This window comes from Bubalus bubalis, chromosome 15 (assembly GCF_019923935.1).
Source record: "Bubalus bubalis isolate 160015118507 breed Murrah chromosome 15, NDDB_SH_1, whole genome shotgun sequence".
Taxonomy (NCBI): domain Eukaryota; kingdom Metazoa; phylum Chordata; class Mammalia; order Artiodactyla; family Bovidae; genus Bubalus; species Bubalus bubalis.
This window is the reverse complement of record NC_059171.1, coordinates 60,307,043-60,320,618: the sequence shown is the minus strand read 5'-3', so window position 1 is coordinate 60,320,618 and position 13,576 is coordinate 60,307,043. Positions and strand designations below refer to the sequence as shown.

Genomic DNA, 13,576 nt, shown 5'->3' with positions numbered 1-13,576 from the left:
TATGCTTTCTTACTGCATTGCCCAAAATATCACATCACTTTAAAGAAGATAAATAGACCAGAAACACCGCCTGCGTAGTCACCTTCAGGTTTCTGTGCGGAGGACAGCTAACACGTGAGATGGCTGTCCTAAGAAGTAGGTTGCCTGCACACCAGGGCCCTGGCTGGCCTCTGGGAACATGACTGGTGATCAGCCCCCTACACAGAAACAGAACTTTGCCTAGAAGATGTTGTTGAGTTGCTAAGTTGTGTCTCTTTTGTGACCCCATGGGCTGTAGTCTGCTAGGCTCCTCTGTCTGTGGGACTTCCCAAGCAAGAAGACTGGAGTGGGTTGCAATTTCCTCCTCCAGGGGATCTTCCTGACCCAGGGATCGAACCTGTGTCTCCTTCATTGGCAGGAGGACTATTTACCACTGAGCCACCAGGGACTAAACTGTGTACACAAACAAGATGCTATGTCTACGCTGAAGGCCTGTTTTCCCTCTGGAGTCTGGAATGTTGCTTCGGGCAAGGTGGAGAGCACCAACCTGATATACTAACAATGAAAAGCGGGGGCCCTGAGTCTACAGCATGATTCCTGGGGAAAAACATCACACAAGACATTTGAAAAAAATCTTTTTAAAAAAAACACCTTCATTTCAGTGATTAAACATATTAATTTCTTTGACACTGTCAAGGAGAGATGTTCTTAAATGTCACCCCACATGACAAGTGAGGGCTCACCAGTTCACCCCGTCTGCCTCCACCCAGGCGAAGCGGTACTCATTGACTCGGAGCATCAGCTGCAGACACCCGGCCACGCACTGCACATACTGGGAACTCTGCGTGGGAGAAAGCACCTCAGGTCAGCAGGTTGCACAGATGCCAGAGTCTGGAGTTTGTTTACTAGGGTTTCTGATGGTAATATCAAAACGTCCAAAAGTCTCTATTATTTCTTCAAAAGTCAATTCTCCTTTTCACTTTCCTCTCTGACTCTTAGAAATGAAGCTGACTTCTGTGAAATTAAGCCTATATGGTTCAAGCCTATATCCAATTAGGGAAATCAAGGAACACAGTAATTATGTCTTTGATATGGTTTGATAAACAGCTTATTATCCTGCAGTGTTTCACTTACTCCTGAAGAGAGGCATGATACAGACAATACTGCTTTTCATAATTATATAAATATCAAAGATCAACAATAAAATGAAAAAGACATAAGTGTAGTCTCTGAGATGGGCCCATATCTGAATGATATGAAGCTGGTTGCTGAACCATCCTTAGTAAGGATGATACTGCTAAGCATTCTGAAAGGGTACTCTTAGGATTAAGTAAAGTAGTTCATACAGCACAGAGCTAAGACATTTCATAGAAACTCAATAAAAAATAACTTAAAAAAAAACTATACAGCATATACAAACCTAATTAAACATGTGAAAAAGATTATGACTTTTTAAAACTATCAGTTCAGTGGCACTTTCTTAGAGAAACTGAGGTTAAATCTGAAGCTTGAAATAAATATGAGTAAATAATAAAAAAAATGTGAATTTCCAGTTCTAAAGAAGTTTCAGGCACCTCCATATGAGAAAAGCTAGCGGTGACGCCTAGCCTGGGCTTCCCCCTAAATATTTACCATGAGCCTTACGTCTGCAAGAAATGAAGGAACAAGGGGAAATCTCAGACTCTGGCCTTAAAGAGCATGCTGACAAAAAGAAAAAAGAAAGGAGAGGACAGTGGATGTCATATAAATACACAAAACCTGACACACATTAGGTTGATGCTCTATGTTTCAATTTAAACTAAGCTGGCTAAAAACTAACACTTCAAAGAAAATTCCAGGCATTCAAACACAGAAACACAATGATATAAGTATATTTGGTAGAATAATCAAAAGTCATCATGGAAAGGTTATCTTAGGTTTTACCTAGAAAGTAGTGAACATAGTTACCCAAAGCACAATATATCCAATAGCACTAACATAATTTGCCTAAAAACTCAAAATGTTAGCAAAAATTAATGACCCAAAAAAAAGGTGAATTTTCAGCTCTAAAACAATCTTCCATAATGGGAGAAAATATGTATGTATTTTTCCAAAAAGGTCAGCAGGTAAGTAGCCCTTCATGAAAGTAGAATTCCATCTTTCTTGTTTAGACAAAAAGTCTGGGCAAGCTTTCTCCAATAATGAACAAAAAGGCAGCCTAGGGCACACTCTCCTCTTCCACTTATCATCAATCTCAACACAAAAATTTCTTGGTTCACTGTCTTTTTCCATGTCTATTTGCCATTCTATACTGCAATACATGACACATTTTTAAAATGGCTTCTCCGTTGCTAGTTACAGCTTCAGCATTCACATATAAACAAGCAGATAAAAAATGTTGCTTCGAAAACTGCACTCTCCTGTGATGCACCACGAGCAGTCACCAGCCCAGAAATTATTTTCAGTGAAGGCAATGCCGACAGACAACTGAATGACCGCCTTCAATTAAACAAAGGAAACTATATCACTTCCTTAGCTTTCTCTCACATCATCCTATTAGTGTCATGTATAAAATTATTCAATGACTTATTTTTAAAGAGAATAATCAGCCTTCCATCACTCCACCGCCTCTGCTCCCACACAGACGCCATCCAGGCCCTGCTGGAGACCTGCAGCACGTGGCGCTCGGGCAGCTCCGCACGCGCTCTGCTCTCCCCAGAGCCACGCCCATGCCGTCACCTCCACCATCACCTGCACCCTCCTGCCCTGCCTTCCTCCCTCATTTCAGCAGCCAGAGAGCCGCTCAGCTGCCAACACCACACCCCACACAGCACTATATCTACGGCCATTCCCACCTGCCTCTCGTCCAGAGAGGCAGGCAGTGCTTGCTGTCCAGGCCCCGCAGCCCCACAAGGCCTGCAGCCCACTCCTCCCTCACAGCACAATCTGTAGCTCCAGTGTCTGCTGGTTTCCTCTACTCACCACCTAAATATACTCTATCTTTCTCATCTTCATGTTATCCCTAAATGTGGTACCAACCTCTGCATCTCTCTTCCTTCTAATACATGATGGTTTCTTGAAAGTTCCATCACCAGGTTCTTACCTCTCTTCCATCTTACCAGCCCACTAACATGGCAACTGCTAGGGTCAGCAGTGACCTTCAAGTGCCAGGTCCAACAGTTACTTTCCCCATTGAGGACCAGACCTCCACCTCCAGTTACATCCCAGAACTCTGGCCCCTCCTCTCTCCAGATGAACTGACCCACGGGCTCAAACATCAATTCCTCCACCAGGAAAGAAAGGCAGTAACAGAGTATCACAGTTAAGAACAAAGGCCCTGGGACCAGCCTGCCATACTTGGCCACCTCCAAGTCTCAGGTCCCTGAGTGAGCTTCCAGCCAATAAAGTCGGAGAATAACAGGGCACATCCTGTAGGGTGGTGGGATAATCTCGTTAGCTAACACGTGACAGGCTAGGCGAAGATCCAGCTACAATGTGCACAAGCCTCCCTGGTACAGAAAAAGCAACTTGACTTCTCAACACATTTAAGAAAAGATCATCAAATATACTCTCCAATATGGCTGACAATGGGAATTCTCCTACATTATGGTGGATTAGGCACCTAAGGAAAACAGCAACTGGCAGAATTCAAGAGGGACCCCCAGATCCATATTCTGCAGAATTAAAAATAATTCAAGGAGCGAGGAATGATAAAGCAGGAAGGCAACAAAAGATACACATAGGAACTGCAGAGTCACTGTGCCAAAGTTACACTAGAGCTGCAATAGTGTTTACAGACCGCTTTTCAACACCCACCTCCATAACCCAGGGATTTAAGTACAAACTAAAAGAGAAAGTGTAAAGATAATACTCCTCTAAATTTTGCAATCGTGGGCACTTAAAAAAAAGAAAAAGTCTGCAGTGCAGAGAAGAACAGCTGTCTAGAGATACTGGAAACATACGTGTGTCTGGTGGCATCAGCGAAGCACAGAGCTGAACCCATCAAGCACACAACCAACCAAAATAAACCCCAGAAGCCAGCTGTAGATGAAATCCTCCAGGACTGGTGATTAATCCACCCCCAAAGCACTCAATGTTTCATGACTATGAAACAAATCTTTTCTCATAGAGCTAAAAAGTCAGTGTGCACACCTCACACACACACAAGTGTGCACGTGTAGTTTTTGCTTCTATCACAACATCCCCTTTAGAGAGTAATGCAGGACAATGTCAGTGTCAGGAGGAAATTGGAACTGTCTCCCTTTGCTGGTGGATATAAAAACTGGTTTAGAAAAGTGACTGGACTGCTGGATCTAAATTCACATGTACCCTGTGCCCTGGCAACTCCATTCTAGAAATCAAGTGCTCCAGGCATGAGTGGTTACATCTACCAAAAGCCATGTACAATGACGTAACCCTGTATATATGTAATTAAATTTGATTTTCTCCTGTTCCTCTGTTTCACGTCAATTTAATTCTTTGACCAGCCTGAATAACCCAGAAAAAGGAGAGGGTAATTTTTTCCTCCCCAAAAAGTTACGACTTGAAAAAAAAGTGACCAAAGAAAGGAAAGGAGGCAAAGAGGGAGAGAGGCTTTAGCAATCAGAAGTTTTGCTAAATTATCTCTGGCATATCACTGAAACTCTTCAAAATTGTTGTCTCATCAATACAAGAAAGCAATACCAGCCCACCAAATTAAAAAACAAACCTCTGCTACTCAAATATGAACTGACATCAGTTTCCATTAAACACAAAACATTATAATGTACATCATCATTATTATTACCTCATATTCAGGAACTAAAACACACGCAGTGCAAGAATTCTCTTGAAGTTGGCTTATTAAAAGAGACTTTCCAGTCAACGTTCATAAAACACCTATATTAAATTAATGCCTAAATTAAAATATCATCATCTTAGATTTAAGTCTTACCAAAAAAGTAATTTCACTATTAGTTTACAAATTTATAAATCTCCTTCAAGTACTGCTTTCAATCTAATTTGCTTAGTCATGTAATTTAATTACATGACTACTGAGATCCTTTATTGTAGGGAAAAATTATTGTGGACTTCAGAAAATATGATTTACTTTATAAATGACAGCTTTGTATGCAATTCCAAGAACATATTTGAAATACAATATTAGGTTACCTTATTATGATAATATATAGCCATGGTAACAAATGTTATGTAAAGGAAAGTCCGGTACTGAAATACTTCACCATTAAATTTTCTTTTGCATTGCTAGAATAGACATAATCCTTCCAAACATCTGATCAGAAAAGCAAAACTGATAGCTTCTTATCTGTTCTCCTTTTTGTAACATTCATTCTTTGCATATATTTTAATGATCCTCAATGTTTAAAACATACTAATTTTATGACAAGAAAATAAAAGGCAATTGAACAATGAAAATGATCCAGGAAGTGCTTTTGGTAAATAGGAACACTCTGGAAACCTGCACAAAGACACATAATTGGTCATGAACTTCTTGAGGTCCTCACAGACTTGACAAGTCACCAGCGAGAGGGGACTGGAGTTAGTAACAAGCCTGCCCTATCCAAGTGTCTGACGCAGCTCACTCACATCTGCTACTGGGCAGCACCTCTGATAAACTCATCGACAGACATTAAAGAGACAAATCATGAAAGTTCTCTACCTCCTCTGAAAGACTGAAAAGTCTTAAATTAAAAACACAGCTGGACTTCCTTGGTGACCCAATGGTTAAGAATCCTCCTGCCAATGCAGGGGACTCGGGTTCGATCCCTGGTCTGGGAAGACCCCACATCCTGTGGAGCAACTAAACCTGTACACCACAACTACGGAAGCCTGCACCCTAGAGCCCGTGCTCTGCAACAAGAGGCACCACAACGAGGAGCCTGCACACACAAGAGAGAGTCCTTGCACAGCAGCGAAGACCCAGCACAGCCAAAAATGAAATAAATAAATTTATAAAAAAGAAAAAACATAGCCTTAAATTTAAAATAGAATCAAAGCTATAAAACTAACTTCACGTTAACAAGGATGTCGGAACTGCCAGAAAATACAATTTAAGGAATTTGGCCAAAAGTCAAAAATGCTAAGGTTTCTTTTCCCCTTTCATTCGAAAATGCTGTTACTAAAAACACTCCACTTTTAGGTGAGAGAAGCCTGTCACAGATAACCGTGTATCACATGACTCACTCACATGAAGTGACTGCAAGAGGCAAGTCCAGAGACAGAAAGCAGGTGAGTGCTTGCCAGAGGTAGGCAGGGGGTTAGGATGGGGGCGACTGTTGATGAGAACACGGTTTCTTCCTGGGGTGTTGAAAATGCTACAAAACTAGATTGTGGAAATGGCTGTACAACCCTGTAAATATATGAAAATCTGCTGTAATGCAAGTGGGAGGACTATACAGTATGAGAAACATACTTTGATAAAGTTGCAAACAAAGCAACCAAAAAGCCTGCATAAAATGGAAAGCTGATCTGCTCACTCACACTTGCCACATTTCTGGGTTCAGGAGCCATGTGTGCAAGGGGCTCCCAGAGTAGACAATGAGAATATGAAGAACAACACTTCCATCATCATGGCAAGTTCTACTGCTCCAGACCTGCTCCAGAATATTAAACAGCAAGACAGAATAAGTGACAAGAGAACCTGGCAACTTGACTGTGTTACTTACTGCCAATGAAACTATGTCCACCCAGCAATAACCAGGGCTGAGCTGGGTCTACAGCAGAGACGGCCAGACAAAAGGACATGGCCAGACATGGGAGCAAGCAGTCCCCTTGCTCCCCTGCACACAGGTATCGAAGAAGCTGGACAAAGGGAAAAGGATGCCCAGACTCTTCTAACTCCTCCAAAGGCTAGGAGATATCACAGGGTTCCTCTTTCTGTCAGGGCATCAGCACAGCAATCAATGCCAAGGCTATATGATTTCCTCGGAAAAACCGAAGAAAACTAATAATCCACATGCAGGAGTCAGCAAAGAGCTGAATGACTGTAGAAGATCAGTCAGCCTAAGTATGAGAAATCTGAAGTCAATTATGATCGTCACATTCAGGTAAAGACAACACAATGCATTTTAAGAAAAGTTCATCTATGGAACATAATTTAAATAAAAATGTCTACACGGGTCCACTCATAACTTAGGATGTCACTCTGCCATTTCAGCAGCCAAGACTGTAGCATCATGCTTCTCATACTGCAGCGCAGAGCTGTGTCCTGTTTGTCTTATACTGACATCAAGTGGCAGCAGTAGGGAATGCAGTTTACCCAACCCCATTTGTACACTGCCTGAAACCCTAAACGGATTTTAAGATGTAACATGGCTATTTTTTACAAGTCTGAGTAGGCAAGGCAACTTGGAGAATGTCTAAAGCTCCAGGTTCAGTCCACAGGTCTTAGAACCCCTCTGGGAAGGACTTTGTCTCCATGGCAGTTTTGCAACCATGACCAGATGACCGTGGGCAAGTGGATGACCTTAGGCGAGCCAGTGTGCCTTTTCAGCAGCCTCACTGCTCATCCCTGAAATGTGGCTTATGGTAAGACCCACGTCAAAGACGAGCTGTGAATATTCAAGGAGATGTAAATGCCAGGTGACTGAAACAGTGCCAGGCATATAGTAGAAGCTCCATAAATACCAGTTACCGATTTTGATCCCCCTACTAAAATGAAACCGTCAAAGGAAGTGCTAATACAATACCCCTCTCTCATCTGCTTTCCAAGTGGAGAGCTTTCTGAAGACGTAGGACCCTTCAGGAAGAGACAGGGAGTTATGTTCAGGTGTGCAGGACACTCAAGGGAAGAGACTGGACATCAGAGGCCATCTCTCCACCCAGAATCACCATCAATGCTACTAACTCTGCTGGGATGTACGTGTCAAGTCCACCAGACAACCCACTTTGACTCACCAGGTCAACAGGATCATGTGTTCCACATGACGGACAGAAGAGAGCAAGAAAGGGATGTTATGTGACCAGAGCCCACTGACGCGCAAGCCTAAATAACTTCCAGGCCCTTTAAAAACCACTTTAGTTTATGGACATGCGTGATTCAAAACACCTTTTAAAAATTTGACAAATAAATCTAACCAGATAATTTTTCAAACTATTTTCCAAAATTTCAAACTGATAGGAAAAAACTCAAGTCATATAAGACAATGATTCCCAACTTAAACATCTGCTTGTGGTTGAGCATCTAGACTTGGAGCCTACCTCCTCCTTCCCTACCCAGCCCCCAAACTGCTCACCTGTTTCTACACCTTGTCTGATTCCACCTCAGAAGACTTGTGCCGATTTCTGGACTAACACACCCAAGTGTGCTAGGGTCAAGAGGTCAAGTCCCTCCACCCACGCCCCAAGAGAAGCACCCCTTTTGGCTCTGAAATGGATTCTGTTGCCCTCCCTAGTTTGGGAGCACACATATGGGGTGTTTGCTGCAGATTATGAACACAGATCCCATGTGGCTCCACCTCAACTTGGCTGAGGTCTATCACAGGCAGGTGGGAATGTAGATACAACTCTTCTATATTTTTAACTCTTTCCCCACCTCTCTCTCAACTGGCACTAATCATGCCAGCTTCTACTTGTCCACATTTATTGCCAATTCTTAAACTCTCTGAATACAGTGAAATCAAACCATTCCCAAGCAGGGGAGATTATTCTAACCAGGAAAGGAATTTGGGGAGATATGATTAGTTTTAACATTTAACCTTTGGGCTCTACAGAAATGTGCGGCATGTCTGGCCTGAAAAGGGGGGATTTGCCCCCACCATAGGCCTCTAGAAAATCCTGAGCAACAAGGGCAAGTAGTGAGTCTTCGGACCAGCAGGGAACTGAACTGTCTCCAGCTGCCTGGCACAGGGCTCGAAGATCTGTCAGACATTATGGTCTGAAGACAGCAGCTCTGGTGAACTAACTCGAGTCGCTCTGACTCTTAGGCCCAAGATACAGCCGCCTGAAGGGGAACGCAACAGGAAGAGGGCATCCCACATCCAGAGACAGCAGAACGTGACCCCACAGCCTAGGAAGGCTCATGCACAGCGTTCAAGACTCCACTAACCGAAGTGGAGGCGGCACCAAATCCGTGGATTTACATCCAGGGGATGCTAACTGTCTATGACTCAAAGTAACTTATGCTCGGGGCGTGAGGAGGCCAGTGAATGAAGAGGGAGTGTACTTACATCGCTTGAAGAGACTGTTCCTGTTTCAGCAGCGACACCGCTACCACGCAGTTTCTATTATGAAATAAATAACTCATTACTTAGTTTTGTTTTTAATCTTATCCTACTTTATCAGCTTACTAATTTTATCATTATTTTCCTAGTCCTATTTAATGGAGTATCATCAACTAATAAAAAGCATGGGGATACATGAAATATTCTAAACATCGTAACATTCTTCCAGATATCTTAATCAGTAAGTTATCCTAAATTATCTTAAAATAATAAACGGAATACTAAGTTCCAGCTAAATTGTTTAAGTGAAGCTGGTGCAAAATTTCCAAGTCTTAGGATTTACTGCCTGAACTGTTTTTCCAATAAGACAATGTCTTAAGCCCAACTATCTACACTGTGTTCTGCTTCGAAGCTTTCAAAACGAGTGTCTGATGATGGAAAGATACTATGCGGGACTCAAAGATGAGGCTATTCACAGCAAGGCTAACACACTATAATGACAATCAGAACCTCACATGTTAAACAGGAATGGGCAAAGGAAATTTAAAGTAGAAAGTCAGAAGCTGACTATGCAAGAGAAAATTGATAATGAATTTCTGCAAGGAAATTTTTATTTTGTTTTATTAAACAACTATTATTTTCTAAGTGCCAGGCATGAGCCGCTATAACACAAGTATAATTAACGCTCAAACTATCAGAAAAAAGGCTCCTAAATGTGACTGTGAAGTCAAAAAACAAAATATTCAAATTTGCACCTAATTCAGACTTTTAAAAGTTTATTTTTATTAAAATCATGAAAGTGTGGTCCTTTTGTATGAGAGAGAAAATGCTTATGACGGAGAAAAAGAGACCTCGCAGAGACAGTGTTATCACATGGCATTTAAGCAAAGAAGAAAAAAAATCCCGAACAAGCCAACATTTCATTCCTCAGACAAGAGGCCTGTAATTGACTCCTGACCAGAGGCTGGGGGAGGAGTGTCTGCCCATAGCAAGAGGCAGAAGCAGGGCCCAGAAGAAGTAGTGACCAGACTCAGAGCAGACGGGGCCGAAAATTCTCCCTGGAGCACAATGTGCCAAGCAGAGAAGCTAGACCTGAACAAGGACAGAGAGTTGGCAATTAAAAAGAGAGAGCCAGCACGTTGGAAAGACACAGAAAGGTCTCTAAGAACATCCACCTCACACCAAGAAGCTCGGGTCTGATGAAAATTGTTCCAAACACTGAAATACCTGCCTCTACTAGAGACTAGAGGAATATCCCTCCAACTGCTGGCCATGGTTACAACCGCAGCTAATGGTGCTAACAGGGGCAGATCGCCTGTGAGGCACAACACAAACCTTACTCCCATGAGGAGAAGTCTAAGCTGAAACGACCCAGCGTGCTGGAAGCACACAGCAGCATGCAGTCTCTGCTACCCACTCTGGTTTTAAGAGTCCAGCTACCACACAGCCTCACAACTGACCCCAAAGCAAGATGATGCCTGCTCAAAGGGAGAACTAACCTCAAAATAGGGGGGGGGGGAATGGGGATGGGGGATTACCTATGTAATTAAACATTCTGATCCCAAATGATACACACTCAAGAATTTTAAACCTTGTCTTCACATAGCTATTTTTCACTTTCTAAATATCTTCTTTTTGAAATCCCTCAACAATTTTATAAAATCTGCAAACCTGTGGCTCGTGTAAAAATACTTTTAAAAATTAAGCCCAAAACCTGTAAAAATGTATGCTGTTGACAGAGAAAATAACTGATTTTGTTCAAGACACTTCAGAATCTCCCTGTCCAAACAGAAAAGACTATGAGGCTCCACCACCCCCCACCCAAACGAAGGCAAGGGAGGATAAGACAAAAATAAATCCAAGTAAAATGTCATGGTGTCTCTCTCATGCTTCAAATTAAAATCTATTAAGATCATAAGGCCACCTAAAGTCTAAATGACACCTTTCCAAAACTTTACTTCAAGTAGACCTTTATTTGTGATCTAACACTGTCAGCACCACACCTACCAGCAATGCTTCTCCCAGTCTCACTCTTGCTGTCACCCACCCTGCCACACACTCCACCCCCTCTCCTACCTGTCCTTCCACGCATCTACTCCCCACCCAGTTCGGCTCACTCCTCCCTTGAGGCTACTCCCTCCATGCCCCCTTACCACCTCACACTTGCTCACTGGACCCCCAGAAGGAAAGAAACCCTCAGCTCAGTCCCTGGAAGTGTCCAGTCACCTGTCCTGCTCCAGAGAACCACAAAGACAAAAGGGACAACTTGTCATCTGCCAGCTGTCACACCCGCGAGCTGTCTTCCTTCATGGAGCAGCAAGGTTCAAGAGGCCTGACAGCAGCGAGACAACCTGCAAGCAGGCCACCTATTTCCCTGTGGCTGTAAACTCAATCCCAGGAGGACATGGTAGGATCCAGAGAGGCAGCTGCTGCGTGAGACAGCATCTCAAGCTAAAGACAGCGACCCCGGGCCACCCAGAGTGTGTCTTTTGAAGCTGTGTGATCTCCCAATCCATATGACCTTAGCAGCCGCCTTCTGGAAAGAGCAATCCTCCCCACTCACAGAAATGCATGATGGGAAAATCCCGAGTGGCAGAAGAGACAGGAAGGTCTGAGTGGAAGCCAGTCAAAGACAGAAAAGGTAAAGCCCCTATCAGACCTGTGAGCAGCATGGCTGAGTCAGAGAGTTCAAGATGGCTCTAGTTTAACACAGAATTTCTGCAACTTCACATAAATATCTTAAGTAGCTTCAGAGAACCGGATGCTATATTATTTTAAGAATACTAAGAGGAGTGTCTCTTACCTGTGAACTCAGTTGAGTCTTTATCCAATTGAAATAGTAATTCAAGTCGCTGCCTTCCATCAGTTCTTTTCCCCAAGCTGCTAACTTGGCAATAATTCTTGCTGCCTGAAAAACAAGAACTGCATTTGAATATTATTCTAAAAATCACAACATCAACCCTAAAAAAGAGGACTTGTAACCATTTTGCAGCATGACTTCTTTTAGCTCTCAACTTGTCCCAACATAACAGATAATATTTCATTTTTTTTAATATTTTAATAAGGTCAAATATAGTTTTAAATACTTCCATTAAAGTGAACCAAAATCAGTTTTATGTTAAGAATTTCAGGACATTCCCTACATTATTCTGAGTTTCAAAAGTAAGACTGGGATTCATTACAAGACCAGCAAAGATCAAAAGAACACAAAAGTCCTTAGAGACTCTCACCAAACCACTTGCCAAAGTCCTGAGCCAGCTCCACAACACATTGCCAGCACCACCTCACTCATTCAAGCCCCTGCAAGTCTCACACTTAAATATCTATATCTTGATATAAAATATATCCTGGGTATGAAATAGTCATTTCTTGCAATAGAAACAAATACTCTTTTCTCAATCAAAAACTTCTCAATTTTCTTCAAGCTATAAAACGAATCATGAATTTTTTAATTAAATAGGCACTATATGTTTATCAAATCATCATGTTGTATACTTCAAGTATCTTACAGTTTTGCCAGTTACACATCAATAAACCTGAAAATTGACAGATATAGACGGGGGGAAAAGGCAGTATAAAATACTACTTCATTCTTTGAGTACTTTTGATAAGCAAGTCAGTGTTTCAAATTCCAGGCTTTTATGTCAATAAAATCATGGAATGCTCTGCAAAATCTGAACTGTATCAGGGCAATCCCGCCTCCTGCGAGCTCCCAGCCCCATTCCCACCCCCTCACCCCCACCCCTAACACCCCGTCACTAACCACCAATAAGGAAGTGGAGCTCTGAAAAGGCAGTGTCAGAGCAGCCACTCCTCTGGCAACTTGGGAGGTCACCTAATCATAACTGGTGTTCTTCCTGAAATCAGAAACGTGATCAATTCAAAACTCACCATATGAACAGTAAAGAGATCCTGGCGATTCAGCATCGGCAGGAAGTAGGACCAGGCAGTGTTCTTGCTACGTTTAGCATAGTCAAAGAAAATGCTAACACGCTGGTGATTTTCCTTAGAAAGAACAATCACTGATCAGAATGCATTTTGTTAAAGAACATGACAATTATGCACTGCTTCTCAGCCTTCCCTCGTGTGTTTTTTCCAGTCTGTGTGAGATCTGTCCCCCCATTATTATTACAGTGGACCAGGGGGTGGTGATGGGGGCAGGGGTAGATGTCTTTAAATAAAAATCACCTCTAATGTATTATGATTAATTTAAATGTAGTAAGCCATGCTAACAGATGCCTGCAGGTGGAGCACCCCTAGCTACACTTCTCCTCAGCCTGCCCTGCTCCTGACCTGCCCCTCCCAGCGCTGTCTGGACACCTTCACCCTCCATCCACACAAACAAAGTCGGGAGGAGGCAGAAAGATGCCAATTTAGCTCTAGATGGAAGGATCCGCAGGAAGCACCTCAAGCTACTTCCAGGCAGGCAGGGGAAACAGGGAATTAAAGAAATCTCG

The 13,576-nt window shown here is 42.6% G+C and overlaps 1 protein-coding gene across 5 annotated transcripts in view; it reads right to left on the bottom strand.

Moving 5' to 3' along the window:
• ATP6V1H (ATPase H+ transporting V1 subunit H) overlaps positions 1 to 13,576 on the bottom strand; it is a 72,674-nt gene that overhangs the window by 25,755 nt on the left and 33,343 nt on the right. For 4 of the 5 annotated variants that reach the window (XM_044928762.1, XM_044928761.1, XM_006076988.3 and 1 more), the window contains exons 5-8: positions 13,011 to 13,124; positions 11,923 to 12,027; positions 9,126 to 9,179; positions 723 to 820 (exon numbers count right to left, since the gene is read on the bottom strand). In XM_044928762.1, coding sequence (XP_044784697.1) covers positions 723 to 820; positions 9,126 to 9,179; positions 11,923 to 12,027; positions 13,011 to 13,124 — 371 coding nt within the window. The remainder of the gene's footprint in view (positions 1 to 722; positions 821 to 9,125; positions 9,180 to 11,922; positions 12,028 to 13,010; positions 13,125 to 13,576) is intronic. The other variant, XM_006076990.3, reaches the window with a different exon arrangement.